This window comes from Rhamphochromis longiceps, linkage group LG11 (genome assembly GCF_057381845.1).
Source record: "Rhamphochromis longiceps isolate RC_006_pf linkage group LG11, R_longiceps_female_GT1.1, whole genome shotgun sequence".
Taxonomy (NCBI): Eukaryota; Metazoa; Chordata; class Actinopteri; order Cichliformes; family Cichlidae; genus Rhamphochromis; species Rhamphochromis longiceps.
In genome coordinates, this window is record NC_140567.1 from 26291938 (window position 1) to 26308653 (window position 16716).

The following is a 16716-nucleotide window of genomic DNA, read 5'->3' on the forward strand; positions in this document are numbered from 1 at the left end:
AATGTTTTTGATTCATTTAGACCACCATTGGGGGGAAAAAAGACAAATGATTTACTTTTTAAACTTTTAGCACCAACAAAATGGAACAGTTGTCAAGTGGAAATGTCCAGTAGCTATGAAGACACACAGGCCATTTTGAATCCTACCTGTGTTTGTACAAATGCTTAAGTTTAGCCTGTTTTGATAACAAATGAAGCTTAAAAAAAGGCCTGTTCCCATTTTAACTAAACTAAACCTTACCTAATCAAAAACAGCCATTTTATAGGCTAAAGTTCAGCTGTAGAAATCCATGTCCATGCACTCTTCCATTCCCCATTTTCCTCTCTGACTTTTCATTTTTGGATTTGTAGTACACAACATACTTGCGTTTATATAGTAGTTTTCTAGTCTTATTAGCCACTCGAGCACTTTAGACTAAAATTCACATTATAAAGCTTTTTCACTCTGTACACTTTTATCATAGCCAGTTAGAGTCACCACTTAACCTAACATGTATGTGTGTAGACTGTGGGAGGAAGCCAGAGGCAAAGGGAAAACATGCAAAGTGCACACAGAAAGCACATTTGACAGAGATGAAAAATCTTAATGCAGAACTACATCTCTCAGCTCTTACGAGATATCATATGATTACTTCTTCTTTTTTTTTTTTTGTGGCCTTGAAGAGTTGCAGAGTAAGAGAGCGGATATCTCTCTTGGTATTAGATGTACTGAAGTGCTGGGAAAAGACTAAGCTTGACCTCTTCACCACCTATATATGCATATATAGTAAAAATAAGCCTCTGCATAATTGAATATTGTATACTTCCATTTCATACTCGGTTGATTAAACAACACGTGGATATTGTTTGCTTCCCGGTGTCTCTATTCAGTAGTAACCTTCATCTGCGGTAAAACTTTTTCCAGCATTTATTTAGTGCATGGTACTGTGGGAGAGTGGATTCCATCGACTCCATTGAACCGGTGATTTTTTTTATTTTCTTAGGCCAATTTATAAATCACTACTTTATAGAGCTATTGCCAAAATTAAGTCTGATTTTTAACTATTTTTTATTAACTTGTTAAAAAAATACATGCAACAAACCACAAGAGTCTATAAATAAAGTTATCATTTTCATTTAGGTTAAATGGCCTTTGAATTAAAACACAAATTTTATAATTTAGTCCAAAGCATATATGCATTAAGTAATTTCAGTCATCCATAAATGAAGTGAGTCAGTGTTAATTATGTGTAAATAACCTCATCAGTTACACCCTCAGCCTTGCAGAGCAGCAGAGAAATATACATTAACTTATGAGTAGTTTTGAGTAAAGTAAGCATTAATGCTGTTAAACCTGGGCTAATCCAGTTTGTACATTTTATTTATTCTCATATGACATGAAGGGAATACATGAACAAAAAGTACTGTTAGCAGTGTTAGCTTGTATTTTTGCCTTTAATATTTGCATTTCTATTTTGCTTAAATACATAAACAAACATATCTCAGTAAAATCTTGGTTCATCGAGTCCAGGTGGAAATCTGGATTGATAGTTGTCAATAAAGACTGTAATTTGTCAGATTATTGAGAGAAGAGAAGGAATAGGTATTCATCGTGTTGAAAATGTCGCAGATCATCATAGCAATGTGGAAAATTATGAGGTTATTTTTGCCCTCTTGGTTTCCTGTCTCCTTCATCCAGGTCAACCACCACTCCTGGCCACAGCTCAGTCTCCACAGCCCTCCACCTCAGCCCCTGCTTCAGGCTCCGGGGGCCAGATAGTAACTGCCATCTACCCTCCTTCACCTAGCGTCACCATGGCAACAGGGGTGGTCTCCATGGCAGCAGTACCCCCCAGCGTGGTCTACTCTGTCTCCAGCCCGTCGAGCGCTTCTCCCCACATCCTGCCCAAACACACAGCAACCCCCTCCATCATCACGCACCCACATCCGGACAGACAGACTGACAGGCACCTGCCTGCGGACAGACCTGCGGATCGACAAACTGACAGGCAGACGGAGAGGCAGGCAGAACTGCTGACACATTCGGAAAGACAGCTTGAGAGGCAGACGCAGCCCTCCAGCAGCTCAGCGGCGCCTCCCAGTGGCTCTGCTGGCTCCATAAGGCCCTGCAGTCCTTCGCTTCAGATCCAAACACCCGGTACAACTGCACCCACTGTTTTTTAACCTGCCACTAAAGTTCACTGCTTGAATGAGTGAGCGAATACTTTCATTCATAAGTATTTTTATTTCTTTTCTTTTTTACAGGAAGCACACCAGGCACACCCAAACTCACCCTGCTTCCAGTCAGGGTCCCACAGAAAGTGAAGGCAACAGTGGCCACCATTCCCGTAGGCAGCTATGAAGGAGGAGGCCGAGGGAAGGAGAGAGAGCGTGACAAAGACAAGGAGCGAGAGCGGGAGCGAGAAAAGGAGAGGGAAAGGGAAGCTGCAGCCAACAGTCATTTTGCCTTTGATCTTGAACCGCCGGGGCAGACGGCGTCTCCATCAGCACATCCCACAGAGGAACCAGCATCCTCACTGGAGGGCTCCAGTGCTGGAGACTCCTCTGACTCAAGAAACAGGGAAAGCACAACCGCCAAAGAGGTGAGGGAGCATCACATTCTGGCTTTTACTTCAAACACTACCAGAATAAAGTACTGAGCCGTAGTGCACGTGTAGTGCCTCTGTGTTCTTGAATAAAATGCCTGTATTGAATTTCCTGTGCAGGCTGGGTGGAAGGAGTCCCTCCCCTCCTCTCCTCTCCCTCCTCCATCAGCCACAGAGCCCGCCCTGCCACCTCCACAGACTGACAAAGAATGTCCCACACCCAAAAAGGTCAAAGCCCGCCCACCACCTCTGAAGAAGACCTTTGACTCTGTTGACAAGTGAGTTAATGCCTCTGTAAACCTCTGTGTTTGAATTATTGATGGACGGTGTATATATACTGTGTATTCTGTCTTTGTGTGTGTGTTGGACTGGAAGGGTGTTGTCAGAGGTGTACTTTGAGGAACGATTTGCCGAGCTGCCAGAGTTTCGACCCGAGGAGGTTTTGCCGTCACCGACTCTGCAGAGCCTGGCCACCTCACCTCGTGCCATTCTGGGGAGCTATCGCCGCAAGAGGAAGAACTCAACAGGTCACACAAAGCACTTTGGGATACTTTGAGGCTGGTGTCTGTAGAGCAGTTTCTTTGGCTTTCTGCTGATAATTCCTGGACTTCAATAGTGCATTATAATTTTTACTTTAACATCTAAACTGTTGAAAATAATGCTCATTTTATTTATATCTCTCATTGTGTTTGCTTGGATTTAAATTGTCTCCCTTCTGCTTCTAGATTTAGACTCTGCTACAGACGAGCAAATCTCCCCAAAGAGGAAGAGTCGGCGGCGTTCCAGCTGTAGCTCCGAGCCCAGCACGCCTAAAAGTGCCGCTAAATGCGAGGGGGACATCTTCACCTTTGACAGAGCAGGTAGAGCACACAGAACAGCAAGGACAAGATGCAATATTCTCATATACTTAAAGTGGACCTGTCACTTCCAGCTTTGCATGATTCACAGTTCAGAATTAGTGCAGACTAAAACAAGCTGATTTAGCTCCTCCCACTTAAGCCAGTTTTCTTCTCATTGGCTGCCTGTCACACACAGATCAGAGCAGGTGGGGCTCCTGTGATCACAGGCAGAAATTAGATCTCTGTTCTCAGTAACATCATAAAGACAGGAAATTAGAAAGACTGTCTATACCTATGGCCTTTATAGCAGTACGAAGCCTGAGCTTTAGGTTCACAAGGTTCAGTAATCTCTACAGTTCGATCATACCGTTGTCCTCCTTGGTGATAGCTGGTAGCTAACACCATCGTTACTGGGGTGAACAGGAAGTAGGTTAAAGTACCCTTTTAAAGAATCGTTGTTCACATTCTGTAATGCCTTAAAAAAATTACATTTAAAAATCAATTCAACTCTTATCAGGATCATAAAAAATAATCTATTTTAATGCATTAATGGGGAAATTAGCTAAAAATCAATGGTAGGCTATTGCTGATCACACTGAATATTATCCCTAATTTTTTACACGCTAACCTCATTATTTTAAACTTGCCTGTTTTTAATATGAACATGCACTATTGTAACAGTGGTATGTACAAGACAGTTAAGCATGATACTGTAGGTCTCCTTTAATGTTAATAGTTCATAGTGAGCTGTGATGCCTGTCTTGATGTAGAAATGTAACGAGAGGGTTAAGGATTAATGAAGAGCTTGTTTTTAGGTGGGGATTTTTATCTTTTGTGTATTGATGACCTCCTTTTTAAATTCATTTAATTCGTTATTATTCAATGTCACTGTGATGTTAAAATTAATTCAAATTCCTCTCAGGGATCTAATGGTTTATAATCTCCAGCTTCTTTCCCAGCACCAGATGGAGAAGACATCTTGACTGAACTGGAGTTTGATAAGGTGCCGTACACTTCCCTGCGCCGAACGCTGGACCAGAGGAGAGCACTGGTCATGCAGCTGTTCCAGGAGCAGGGCTTCTTCCCATCAGGTAAGACGCACCCACCAACCTTTCTCTCTCTCACACACACAGTCACAGATTTCTGGTTCTTCATTCTGGTTGTAACTTCCTGGTGATTTCATCTTTTGTCTACAGCTCAGGCCACTGCAGCCTTCCAGACGAGATACTCAGATATATTCCCCACCAAGGTGTGTCTGCAGCTGAAGATCAGGGAGGTGCGGCAGAAGATCATGCAGACAGCTGCTCCTTCCGACATCTCTATTTTAGGCGGCTCAGACTCAGCCGGCTCCATCGCTGGACCTTCTGGGTCTCAGTCAGGGGAAGGATCTTTGAGAGCGGGTGGAGACCCACAGGATGAAGACATGGAACACGGGACAGAAGCGAGCCCGGAGGATCCTCATGATTCACATGATTCTTCTAGATGAGGGGAGCCGGCGAGTTCAATTGACCCAACCGGTGTCTGTGTGCCACCTCCCCCTATGCACTTTTCCTTATCAATAGTCTCCACTCTGCTCTTGCCAGATCACGATTTCTTCCCATCATCGGCATTCGAATTCTGAGAGTGAGAGACATTTGTATGCAATGTCGGGACCTATTTTTTTTAATAATCTGTGACCATTGTACCAAAAAATAAACAAAAAATTTAAAAAGAACATCTTAAAAACCAGTGGCACAAAAACCACCACACATACACCCTGGAAAACTTTGAATTCTCACACTTGAATTAGCACTCTGTATTAACCCACCTTGGAGAAAGCTCCCATTGATGCCAGTAAACGAAGGACCATTGTGTACAGCTGCACTCATTTGCCTTGAAGAAGAAAGTCTTCCCGTTTTGGAGGGAGAAACACGCTCAACCCTTTCTGAGACAGTGAAAAGCGGGCGGTTTTAAGAGAAGACGTCGTAGGGTTTGATATTTGTTTTGTTTTTAATAGTTTTAGAGGAGTAAAAGCAGTTCAGTACCTGCTCGAGGAACAAACCTGTACCTAGTGACTAACTGTTGTGAGCTCGTCTTTGTTTTTCTGCTGACATTCGGGGGCTGGGCCCTCAACAGCCAGAATTGATTTGAATTTGACAAGTTGTTGCAGTGGACCTGGAAAAGTTCTTGTGGGGGGGGGGTCCACTCATATGTAGACCTTCAGGAGAGGCCTACTGGGAGTGACTGAAAAACTGACTGAAATTTAAGTGGACTTCTGGCAGTGCCATCATTCCTGCAGTTACCTGACTGGCCTCCTCCCTCCTCGCGACTGACCCTAGCACATGCCAGCGGGTAGGGACGAGCATTCCTGTGCCTCTCATTCGCTAGCCATTGAAGGAAGGAATGTCAGAGTCATCGGGCACATCCAGGCTCTTACTCGTAGGACCTCGATCCTCTGTTGCCAAGCAGTTTTATTACCGTTTTGTTTTGGGGTTTTTTTTAAAGTAATTTGATTTGTATTTAACATTGTCATATTCACTTTGTTGTTGTACTATTCCTATGGTTACTATTATTATTATTATTATTACTACTACTACTCATATCATTGCAGTGAATCCCTGTCCTTAGTTCTTTTTATCATTGCGGGCAGATGTTTCCTTTCTTTCTGTTTTTTTGTTTTTATATACTTTTGGAGGCAGGTGAGAGATGCTGCTCCACACCTGTACAGTTCCTCCGTTGTAGTCTTCCCTTGGCTGGCGTCTCACCTCAGCAAGGACCTGCGGTGCAGTTAATCTTTTTTCTTTTATTCTTTTATTATTCGTTTTAACAGAGACAGACCTGACGTGGACCTTTATATTCATTCAGCAGTAATAAGCCGTATGGTTTTTAGACAACCCACACCCACCCCTCCAGCAATGCCTCTCTGTCCCTCGATAAGTTTGACTCTATAGCCTCAACGTACATCTCCTTCCTCCACCCCTTTCCTCCCCTCCTTCCTCCCTTTGTCACTTTATTGCTCTTTCTAGACCTCCCTTTTTTAGGCCGGGTGGAGAGAAACCCGGGGGAAGTGACGGGAGGGTGACAAATCAAAGAGCGCTGGGTGGATATAATACTGGTTGTGTCTTTGTGCAAGACTTGGTTGTGTTGTAAATAATTACTGTAGAGTCAGTAGACTCGTTATATTATTGATAAGGAAAACTGTCATTGAACATAAGTTGACTTTTAAGGCACCATTACTGAAGGTAAAACACATGAAATGGGAAAAAAAGCAACTATAATAAATATGGCTATTAATGTTTTTGTGTTTTACTCCTTGTTTTGCTGTTCCAGTATGCAGGAGAGGAATTTATATAAATTAAGTTTGTATCTGTATCTTTCAGTATGCAAATAAAAATAGGTGTTCAATTAAAGTGATTTTATTGCTGGCATTGTGAAAAGTGGGGTTTTATGGACGATAGATCAGTGGCAGATTAAAGGAAAAACTCAAAGGCACAGTTTTAAGACCATAAACCTTTTTTTCAGCAGGGTTTAAGACTGGGTGTAAACTGTCTGGGAACCAAACATGGTGAGGTGCTGGATGACCTTATACCTTTAGCAGGACAACAGTGCTGCTTAGGATGGAGCTTCAAAGTCTCAAACTCCACAGGAGGGATGGAGCGCCAGATTTGCAACATATATTCCCTCATTTGTTGTTTTTATCATGGAAGTGTTCAAATCAGTCATCTTTAAGGTTTTCCTGCACAGAGTAAGGATTCAGGCGAGGTGGTTTGAACTTCTAACTCCCTAACTATGTGATGATATTCATTTTCCAAGTGGGAGAAGGCCCTGGGCTAGATCCAGGACATGCTGGCGAGTTTTTAAGTGCTGTCAAACTCTCTGAGCACCAAGCTTCTCCTTCATACCTTTCCTTGACCTTATTTGTCATCGAGATTGAGCTGGAGGAGGTGGCTGGGGAGAGGGAGGTGTAGGTATCCCTAATTAGACTGCTCCCGCTGTGACAGGACCTGGATAACCATCAGAAGATGAATGAATGAATGAATGGGGAGAAAAAATGTTGCAGCCAGAGCCACAGGAAAACCAGCAGAGTTGTAATAAAGTAAATGTTTTTAAACCTGTTTATTTGAGAATATTCCACTTTTTTGTCAGATTGCTGTTGAACGCAACTCATGCAAAGACACCTCAGCCTGTTTCATTGCAGGTTATTATGAACAACTTCAGAGACCCAAAACATGTCAGTGAAAAACCCAAATCAGAGCCACGAGATCTCCTGGCTGTCCACGCTCTATTTGCTCTTAAATTTCTCCCACCAACGATGTGAGAAGAGCGGGCGAGGTGAAGGGGATTTCCCTAAAATATGTGTGCCACAATGGCATCGTAAACTTTTGTTATAACCCAACTACCGCTGTACTTATGATGTACTTTATATTTTAGGGGTACTTTTAATTGCACATTTGATCATCTTAAAAATAAATAATGGACTGGCTGTTTGAAGAGACCACCTCCCATCGTGGTTTGTAAATTCCATTTCCCTTGTTCTGGGTCACAGGCAGGAGGACGGAGAAGAGGAGTCGCAGATTAGAAAAATGGGGAATGTGATGAACACTTATGATCTTAAAAAAAAGATTTATTAACAAGCTGACCAAACATTTAAACAGAGGAAAACAAAATCACATCCAAATGATGAAATATACCATTAATAATACAAATACGATCTGTGGCACAACCAGTAGTCCTTATTCATCACCAACAGCAAATCCTTTATTTCAGTGAACATCGTTTCATTAGATTTTAATGCCGAGCCATCTCAGAGGTCACTAAAAGAGGGGAGGAGGCGTACTTTGGTCTGTTTGCCAAAACTATTTCATCTCTTGTTTAAGCACTCTTATCTAGTCGTTCATTAGCTGGTTTCAGTACTCAAGTCTCCTCCTCACAGTAGTCGATTAGTCTTTAAGTCACAATTAGCACTCGTGAAAGCTTTTAAAGGTAAACTTATTTTTTGGTGATTCAGAGGAGCTGCAGTCCGTCCACGGCGACCGTGTCCATGGCGAGTCCGTTCTCCAAAGCTGTGTGATAAATCTCCAGGGCCTGCTCCAGGGGCAGCACTGCTCCCTCGCTGGTCTCAATGATGGCGATCGTCTCCCCGAATTCATTACACATGATGGTTGGTGCCTGTGAGGAGGGAAATTTGAAATATCAATATAGACTGACCTCAACATGTGAACCTTTACCTGTGTTAAAAAGCATAAAAACAGGCCTCATCTAAACCAGATTAAAATTTAAGATTAAAACAGATTAAAAAGGGGGGAAATCATCTCTTACCTGCTGTAGATCAGAGGACTGGATCTGGATGACCTGAGGCTGCCCGTTGGATACTTCCACGGCCGAAGCGTCCACCACGGCCACGGCAGAACTGACCTCCAGGGCGGCTTGAGCAGCGGCCTCCTCGTCCAGCCTCTGCTGCCTCACGTGGGTCTTTTTGTGGTTCCTCAGGTTAGAGAAGGTCTTGAAGGCTTTGCCACACAGGGGGCACACGTGCGGCCGCTCGCCTGTGTGCGTTCGACGGTGCTCTGCCAGGTGCATGCTCTGGATGAAACCCTTTCCGCAGATCTCGCAGCGGAACGGCCTTTCACCCGAATGCGTGCGCAGGTGTTCTCGCAGGTGCGTGTTCTGACGGAAGCGCTTTCCGCACACTTGGCAGGGGAACGGACGTTCACCTGTGTGGACCCGCTGGTGAAGCGCCACTCCGGAGGACGACACAAACAGTTTGCCACAGAGGGGACACTGGTGAGCTTTGGGCCTCTTCCCCGGGGTGCACCGTGGCCGCCCAGGCCCCAAGGTGAAGTGGCTCAGCCTGTGAAGTCGTAGATTGGCGGGAGAATTGAGCTTCTTCCCACAAACGTTGCAATCCAGGCTCCCTCTCACATGGCTGGATGAATCCCCGGACTCGGACGTTGAGGTGGAGGGCTCCGAGGTCAGATCTTTCCCTGCATCTGCTTGGCTGCCATTCTCTTTGCCCTCCTCTGACTCTTTAGCTGCCTGGACCAGCCCGGGGTGCTCCTGCAGGCAGTGGCTTTCTCGCTGCCTATTGGTCAGGAAGCCAGCCTCACAGTGAAAACAGGGAAAAGGCGCTGGAGATCCCGGATGCTGTGTGAAGCGATGTGCTGCCAACTTAGTGGGCCAGCGGAAAGTGGCGGGACAGTCTGGGCAGCTCAGCGTGGCTGCGCTCGAGTGAAGCAGGCTGTGCTGACGGAGGTTAGACGACTGCGAGAAGGAGCGGTGGCAGACGTCGCAGCGGTACGGCCGCACGCCCGAGTGGATGAGGTTGTGCCTCGTCAGGTTGGCAAGAGATGAGAAGGTTTTGCCGCAGTCCGAGCACTGGAAGGGCCTCTCGCCGGTATGCGTGCGTATGTGGTTTCGCACGTGGATCTGCTTCTTAAAAGACTTTCCACACATGCCGCACACAAAGCTGCGCTCGGGAACGTGGGATTTGCGTCGGTGTTGTACGAGCTGCAGTTGCGAGGTAAATGTTTTAGGGCACGAACGACAGGAAAAGGACCCCTTTTCCGATGGTGTAGCCGAGGCAACGTCTGCTTCGTCCATGGGGCTACAGGACACCGCCACACCCGCGTCACCCCCGGCAGCAGGCTCTGTAGCAGAGCCATCTTTCACCTGCTGCACATCATCAAGTTTTTCTTCACATGGCTCAGACACCTCCATGCTGTTTTCCCCCACCTTCTTCTCATCTTCACGTCTTTCTGCTTTGCTCTGAGGGCTTTGTCTAGTATCTCCCAATTTTACCGTGTCTTCCTCGGTGAGAGGAGCCAGCAGGTCTATTTTTGCCTCATCATTGGAGAAATACTTCTTCATTCTTGCTCTTTGTAGGATGGCAAGAGCAGAGGCAGACGCTCGTCTCGGAGCCGAGACCTAGAGAAGACAACAGGCACGCGTCAGATTGAAAAGTTGTTTTAACTTGGAAGTTTGTGGAGACAATAGGAAGGTGGTGTGCTGATTTTACTACCGCAGGGACAGGGATGGATGCTCCAGATGTGTCACGGTTGAGGTGGATTCGACGGTGGTAGAGATACTTGGTCATGTTAGTGAAGGTTTTATTGCAGAAATTACACTTATGAAGGGGGTCTGCAGTGTGGGACTTCCTACAAGAAATCAGGAGAAGGAGATAGAAATAACTAGATCTTAAAAAGTGTCTGGTCTCTTTCCAGAAATCATGAAAATAAACAAATAAATACACAAACCTTTGTGTTAGTTCCATGTAGGAACCATTTCCTTTCTACTATTTGCTTCTACCAACTAAAGAAATGAAGAGCGAGTTGAAGAAGACATCACTAATGCTTAGATCCTGTCACAAGCGTGAGGCTCTAGTCACAAGGTCATGAATGCTGTCTTTGTATAGACACAAAGTACTTCTATACAAAGCTCCCAGTTTTTTAAAGAGCAGTTAACCAATAAATGATCATCTTCAGAGAAATGGTTTATTCAAACTCATCTCAGTACAGAAACAATGTTAGTGAAGGTTACAAATGATCATCTTGACAGTGGACTCATCTCTGAGCTTGTCCTGCTAGACCTAAGTGCAGTGTTCGATACTGTTGACCATAATATTTTATTACAGAGATTAGATCGTGCTGATAAGATTTCAATTTGTTCATGTAAATTGGCAGTCCTCCTCAACAACTGAGATTAATTATGGAGTTCCAGAGGGTTCAGTGCTAGGTCCAATTTTATTAACATACATCCTTCCCTTGGGCAGTACTATTAGAAGGCATAGATAGCCAGCTTTAACTTATTTTTCATGGATAGATAAACTGCAGGAATGTCTCAAAGACGTAAAGACCTGGCTGACGTCTAATCTCCTGCTTCTAAATTCAGATAAAACTGAGGTTATCGTACTCGGCCTTCTCTTGGCCCCCAATAACACTGAAGAATGTTGCATTTATTCTTGACCAAACAAATATGCAGCACTGCTTTCTTCCATTTGTACAATATCTCTAAAGTTACAAATATCCTGTCTCAGAATGGTGCTCAAAAATGAGTTCACGCATTTATTACTTCCAGGCTGGACTACTGTAATTCTTTATTATCAGGATGTCCAAAAAACTCCCTGAAAAGCCTTCAGCTAATCCAAAATGCTGCAGTGAGAGTACTGACAAGGACTAGAAAGAGAGAGCATATTTCTCCCCTACTGGCTTCTCTTCATTGGCTTCCTGTTAAATCCAGAATTGAATTTAAAGTCTTGCTCCTCACATACAAGGTCTTAAATAATCAGGCCCCATCTTATCTGAATGACCTTGTAGTACCATATCACCCTATTAGAGCACTTCGCTTTCGCACTGCAGCCTTACTTTTTGTTCCTGGAGTGTTTAAAAGTAGAATGGGAGGCAGAGCCTTCAGTTTTCAGGCCCCTCTTCTGTGGAACCAGCTTCCAGTTTGGATTCGGGAGACAGACACTATCTCTACTTTTAAGATTATAGGCTTAAAACTTTCCTTTTTGCTAAAGCATATAGTTAGGGCTGGATCAGGTGACCCAGAATCCTCCCTTAGTTATGCTGCAATAGGCGTAGGCTGCTGGGGGATTCCCATGATGCACTGAGTATTTCTTCTTCAGTCACCTTTCTCACTATGTGTTAACAGACCTCTCTGCAGTGAATCATACTTGTTATTAATCTCTGTCTCTCTTCCACAGCATGTCTTTTGTCCTGTCTTCTTCCTCTCTGCCCAACCGGTCGCAGCAGATGCCGCCCCCCGAGCCCGATTCTCCCGGGGGTTTCTTCCTGTTAAAAGGGAGTTTTTCCTTCCCACTGTCGCCAAAGTACTTGCTCATAGGGGGGTCATATGATTGTTGGGGGTTTCTCTGTATGTATTATTGTAGGGTCTACCTTACAATATAAAGCGCCATGAGGCGACTGTTGTTGTGATTTGGCGCTATATAAATAAAACTGAACTGATAAAGTATATAGTTTGGCCTGGTTTAGGTAACCCTGAGTCCTCCCTTAGTTATGCTGCAGTTTATGATCCAGCAGCGGTAGTCGATCTGCAGTCTGGGAATGGCCTGTATACCTGCAGTGAGCTCTATTGTCAGATGGAGGCAGTTTATAAAATATGTGGTACAACCAGCCTTGAGGTAACTGCTGCTGTGAACTGGTGCTATATAATTAAACCTGAGTTGAATTTAAAGTGCTCACAACTAGGTTTGTGAAATTTTTCATGGGTTGTGAGAAGATATGCGAGGTTAATCAGAAGCCATACATTTCCATTCTATTCAAGAAAAAGGCAGAAAATTTCTGGGAAGTTCACCTCTCCATAATTCAGACTGACAAACAGCGCTACAGGTCAGAGACAAAACATTTGATTTTGGGGTGAAAGGTTTTTTGTCTGCCTTGGTGTTACCAAGCACTCACCTGTGCATGATCAGAGTCATCTCGGTGGTGTAGCCGTTGCCACAGTCCACACAAAGATATCGGGCCACGCCAGAGTGCGTGCGCATGTGCGTCTGCAGTGATGTGGCCTTCTTGAATACCTTCCCACACTCCGGACATTCGTGTGTTCCCTGTTCATGCACGCGCTTGTGAGCGGCCAGCCGGTTGACTGAGGTGAAAGTTCGGTTACAGAGCTCACACTGTTGGGGTTTAGCCCACACAGCAGTTTTTTTCTCTGCTCCTCTGATGCGTATGTCATCCACCTTCTCGGTCATCTCCTCCCTCCATCGCACCTCCTCAATGCCACTCATGACCCCTGGCTCGCCACTCTCTTTGTCCTGGCCCAGGAAGTGATCTCCCTGGTGTTGGAGGAAGTCCTCCGGTGTCTGGAAGAGAAGGGAGCACTCTGAGCATTCGTACGGGTGGATTACCACCACCTCTGTTGGCTCCTGCTGCTGGCTGTCAGGGTGGACACCTGGAGCCAGCCTCAACTCCAGTCTCTGGATGCCATTCTCCAGCTTTACTGAGGAGCTGTGGCCCACAGAGGGTAACAGAGCGGGCAGCTTGGAGCGCCGGCGACCAGGAGTGGTGGAGCTATCTGCCAGAGCTTGAGCTGTCAGGATCTGTAGGTGCATAGTGGCAGATCCTGGAGTCGGAGTTACAGGAGGCAGCAGAGAGGAGCGGGAGGGTGCAGCAGGTTTAGATGCAGAATGGTGTTTCCTCTGCTGTTGTTGCTGCTGCTGATGAGCGAGCACCTGCAAAACACACGGAAATGTTCAGAGAAAAAATTCAAAACAATTCCCACACCTGTGTGTCGTCTCAGGGTTTAAATCAAAGTACCTGAGCCAAGATTTCTCCAGCCTGCTGCTCACTCAACACGTAGTTCTGCACGTTGGTCAGTGGAGTGACGGTGCCGTCCGGCTGTAACATGTACTCCTGTTGCAAGGCAACAAAAACATGAATTTCTGAATTAAAAGCATCAAATGCACCACAAAATAAACAAAATTGACATTTTCTCCTTTCCTAAGTTCCTCTAATTATTAAATATTTGATATATTTTTGCAGATTGGATGTCTTGAGGCTTGACACAAGAACAGCAGAACTAGAACTACGGTCACAGGAACACACTGTGCTCAGACGTTCACATACATTCATCATGGATGTGAATGTCATGGTGGTTTCTGGCTTCTAATGATTTCTTTGAACTGTTCCGTTTCAGGGGTGGAATGACTTTAAAATCATATACATGTATGTTGTGCAAACTTAAATGCCCCTCATCAAGTCGCACTTCAACCAGATGTTTTTGGTTTTTCCATCATCGAGCGTCTGGCTGGATATTTGACCACTCTTCTTGGTTGGCTTCCTAGCACAGACCTGGCTTTTAAACTTAGTCAACAAATTTCCAATAGGACTGAGGTCAGAGCTTTGGGAAAACCATTCCAGAAGTTAGCCTGCTTTATCAATTTAAAGCCAGTTTTGAAGTGTGTTTGGGATCATTGTCCTATTGGAAAACCCAACTGCATCCAAGTTTCAAAGTCTAGCTGTTGGCTTTAGGTGAAGTTAAAAGAATTTGAAGGTAGTCCTCCTCCTTCAATATTCCATCCCCTTTGTGCAATGTTCCAGTACCAGTGGCAACTAAACAACCCCAGAGCATGATGCTACCGCCACCACCATGCTTGACAGTTGGCCTCACCATTACACCTCCAAACACACCCGGCCAAACACTTCAACTTTTGTCTTGTATTTGTAATAAGTATTTGGCTTGTCCATGTGGGCATCTGCAAACTTCATGGTTCCTGGGTTATTCCTGAACATCCTGACCAAATTTATCTAATGAAGGTGACAGTTTGGGAAATACCTCTAACTTATTTTATTATCTCAATCATCAGCACCAGAGTCTTTACCAGGATTGTCTGAAAGCCTGACAAAAGGAAATCCTGGCACAAACCAACCGCCCCATCCAAACAAACAAACAAAAAAACATAACCCCAATAACCCATTCACATTACACCATCTGTGGGACCAGCCTGGAGGGGAACCACATTGGTTCTTTTGTTTAATTATACATATTTGAGACATTAACAAATGGAACTACACCTGCCATACTAATGAGTAGAACACCAATTAATATTTTAACACTGTGTCACAGTGTGCTTTGGCTCTCTTACTGTGGTCTCGGTGTTACTGTGTGTGCTGCTCCTGCTGTGGGTCCGCCGGTGCTCCAGCCAGGTCTCAGGTGAGTCAAACAGAGCCAGGCAGTCAAGACACTGGTACTGCACAGGTCCCGCCACCTGGGCCTCTGATCCAGCTTCCTCCGCCTCCATAACCTCACACAGCTCTATACAATGGTCATAAACAAAGGTGGTTAGTGATGTCTTAAAGTAGCCATGTAAGTGAAGCACCAATATCCTAACACTCCAGTTTTTCATACATGATCAAAAACACAAATAAATCTCATACCTTGTTGCTCCACCTCAATTCCAACCTCTCTCATGTGCATCTCCTGGTGCTGCAACAGCTCCTCTGGGTTCATGAGGAGGCTCCCACACTCCAGACACTGGTACTGCTGACTCTGGCCCACCTCTGGGACACCGTGGATGGTCATGGCCTCCGTTACCTCACCCTCCCCTTCTCCTTCTCCTTCTTGGCCCATGTGGATCTGCTGATGGACCAGCACATCCTCCAGGGTGTTGAAGAGCTGGTGGCACTCGCTGCACATATACTGGTGCTCCACATACACTCCCTCCGCTTCCTCCTGTTGCTGCTGCTCAGCCATTATAGCAATGAGTTTGGGACAAGTGAGGCAGTAGCGAGTCCTACACTGAAACTTCACCTGTAGGAAACAAAATGTAAAACGAGAAAAGCCATAAACGTCTTATAATAAGGGATTTTCATTTTTACTTTTAATCTTTCGTGTAAACAAACAAACAGTAATACTCGTACACATATTAGGGAGAAAAGCCGGTTTCAAACAAGGCAATTTTCAGTCGTCAACCAAAATCAGGGCCTCTATCACAACACCAGGATCTTTTACGCTATATAAACTAACAAATCCCTGTCTGATATCCTCACAAATGTGATCCATATCAGTGTTTGCCGCGTGTGATGGCATATGGAGAGCTGTTGGCGGCGCTCCCTCCGATATTGCAGACCTGTTTCTCGGCACCGCGGTTTCCTGATGCCAGCTGCCCGCTTCGTCGGGCGGTCCGTCAGGCGGCGCTACCCACTTTTCCCCGAAGCTCTCCGGCTTCAACGGCCGGGCCCTTCTTCCCCCTTACCTCTCATTTACTCTCGTTGGACAATCCCTCGTGTAGTCATCACTCTTGGTCCACACGGCCTTTTGATTAATTTTTTTGTTAGGCTCTTCTCACCGTGGGTAATACTGAAATTAAAAAACTAACAAGCGTCCGCGGGAATTAACATTACAAAGCGTGTAATGAAACGTTTGCCCGCCGATCGCCTCCATTCTTGTGATACTGCGCCCCGCCCAATGCGGTAGCGTTAACATTTTAGACCCTGTGATTGGACAGGTTGATTGTCAATTACAAACTGCGATTGTTTCCCGGGGATTGTAGTTTTTTCAAAGTAGAAATACTTGTTTTTGTTTGGTTTTTGAGTACTTTCAACTTGTATTATTATTATTTTACTAAATCACTAAGTCTTGGTTTACTGGTTTATTTATGGTAACTATTTTTAAAAATATTACTCTTATTAAACACGTACACACGATTAACTCCAGCTTCAAGAGCATAATTGATTCTGTTAATATGGATTTCACTATATGTCCGAACCCGATCTTAAACCCAGTTGCAATGTCTACATTTCTACTTTTGTGGTAAAATGAAACGGGTTTGTTAGGTTCGTATTTTAGACTTAACGA

At 44.8% G+C, this 16716-nt stretch overlaps 2 protein-coding genes across 5 annotated transcripts in view; one reads left to right on the forward strand and one right to left on the reverse strand.

Moving 5' to 3' along the window:
• cicb (capicua transcriptional repressor b) overlaps positions 1 to 6839 on the forward strand; it is a 51451-nt gene extending 44612 nt beyond the window's left edge. For 3 of the 4 annotated variants that reach the window (XM_085423345.1, XM_085423346.1, XM_085423347.1), the window contains 7 exons: positions 1678 to 2136; positions 2244 to 2581; positions 2705 to 2862; positions 2951 to 3111; positions 3310 to 3444; positions 4371 to 4514; positions 4620 to 6839. In XM_085423345.1, the coding sequence (XP_085279471.1) occupies positions 1678 to 2136; positions 2244 to 2581; positions 2705 to 2862; positions 2951 to 3111; positions 3310 to 3444; positions 4371 to 4514; positions 4620 to 4909 (1685 nt within the window). In that variant the 3' untranslated portion in view covers positions 4910 to 6839. The remainder of the gene's footprint in view (positions 1 to 1677; positions 2137 to 2243; positions 2582 to 2704; positions 2863 to 2950; positions 3112 to 3309; positions 3445 to 4370; positions 4515 to 4619) is intronic. The other variant, XM_085423348.1, reaches the window with a different exon arrangement.
• A 681-nt stretch (positions 6840 to 7520) lies between these two features.
• On the reverse strand, positions 7521 to 16394 carry znf526 (zinc finger protein 526). Its single transcript, XM_085423349.1, has 8 exons — positions 16115 to 16394; positions 15297 to 15669; positions 15005 to 15174; positions 13677 to 13772; positions 12819 to 13591; positions 10421 to 10556; positions 8722 to 10326; positions 7521 to 8571 (listed from the first exon to the last, which is right to left on the reverse strand). Exons 2-8 carry the CDS (start codon positions 15610 to 15612, stop codon positions 8407 to 8409), a joined length of 3261 nt encoding a protein of 1086 aa, XP_085279475.1. The 5' UTR covers positions 15613 to 15669; positions 16115 to 16394; the 3' UTR covers positions 7521 to 8406.
• Between the last annotated feature and the right edge of the window lie 322 nt (positions 16395 to 16716).

Excerpts from the sequence above, each read along its gene's own strand:
- znf526 (XM_085423349.1), bottom strand. The coding sequence starts at position 15,612 with ATGGCTGAGCAGCAGCAACAGGAGGAAGCGGAGGGAGTGTATGTGGAG. Across the intron at positions 15,175-15,296 it reads AATTGAGGTGGAGCAACAAG|AGCTGTGTGAGGTTATGGAG; the intron begins GTATGAGATTTA and ends ACCATTGTATAG. Across the intron at positions 13,773-15,004 it reads ACAGTAACACCGAGACCACA|GAGTACATGTTACAGCCGGA; the intron begins GTAAGAGAGCCA and ends GCCTTGCAACAG.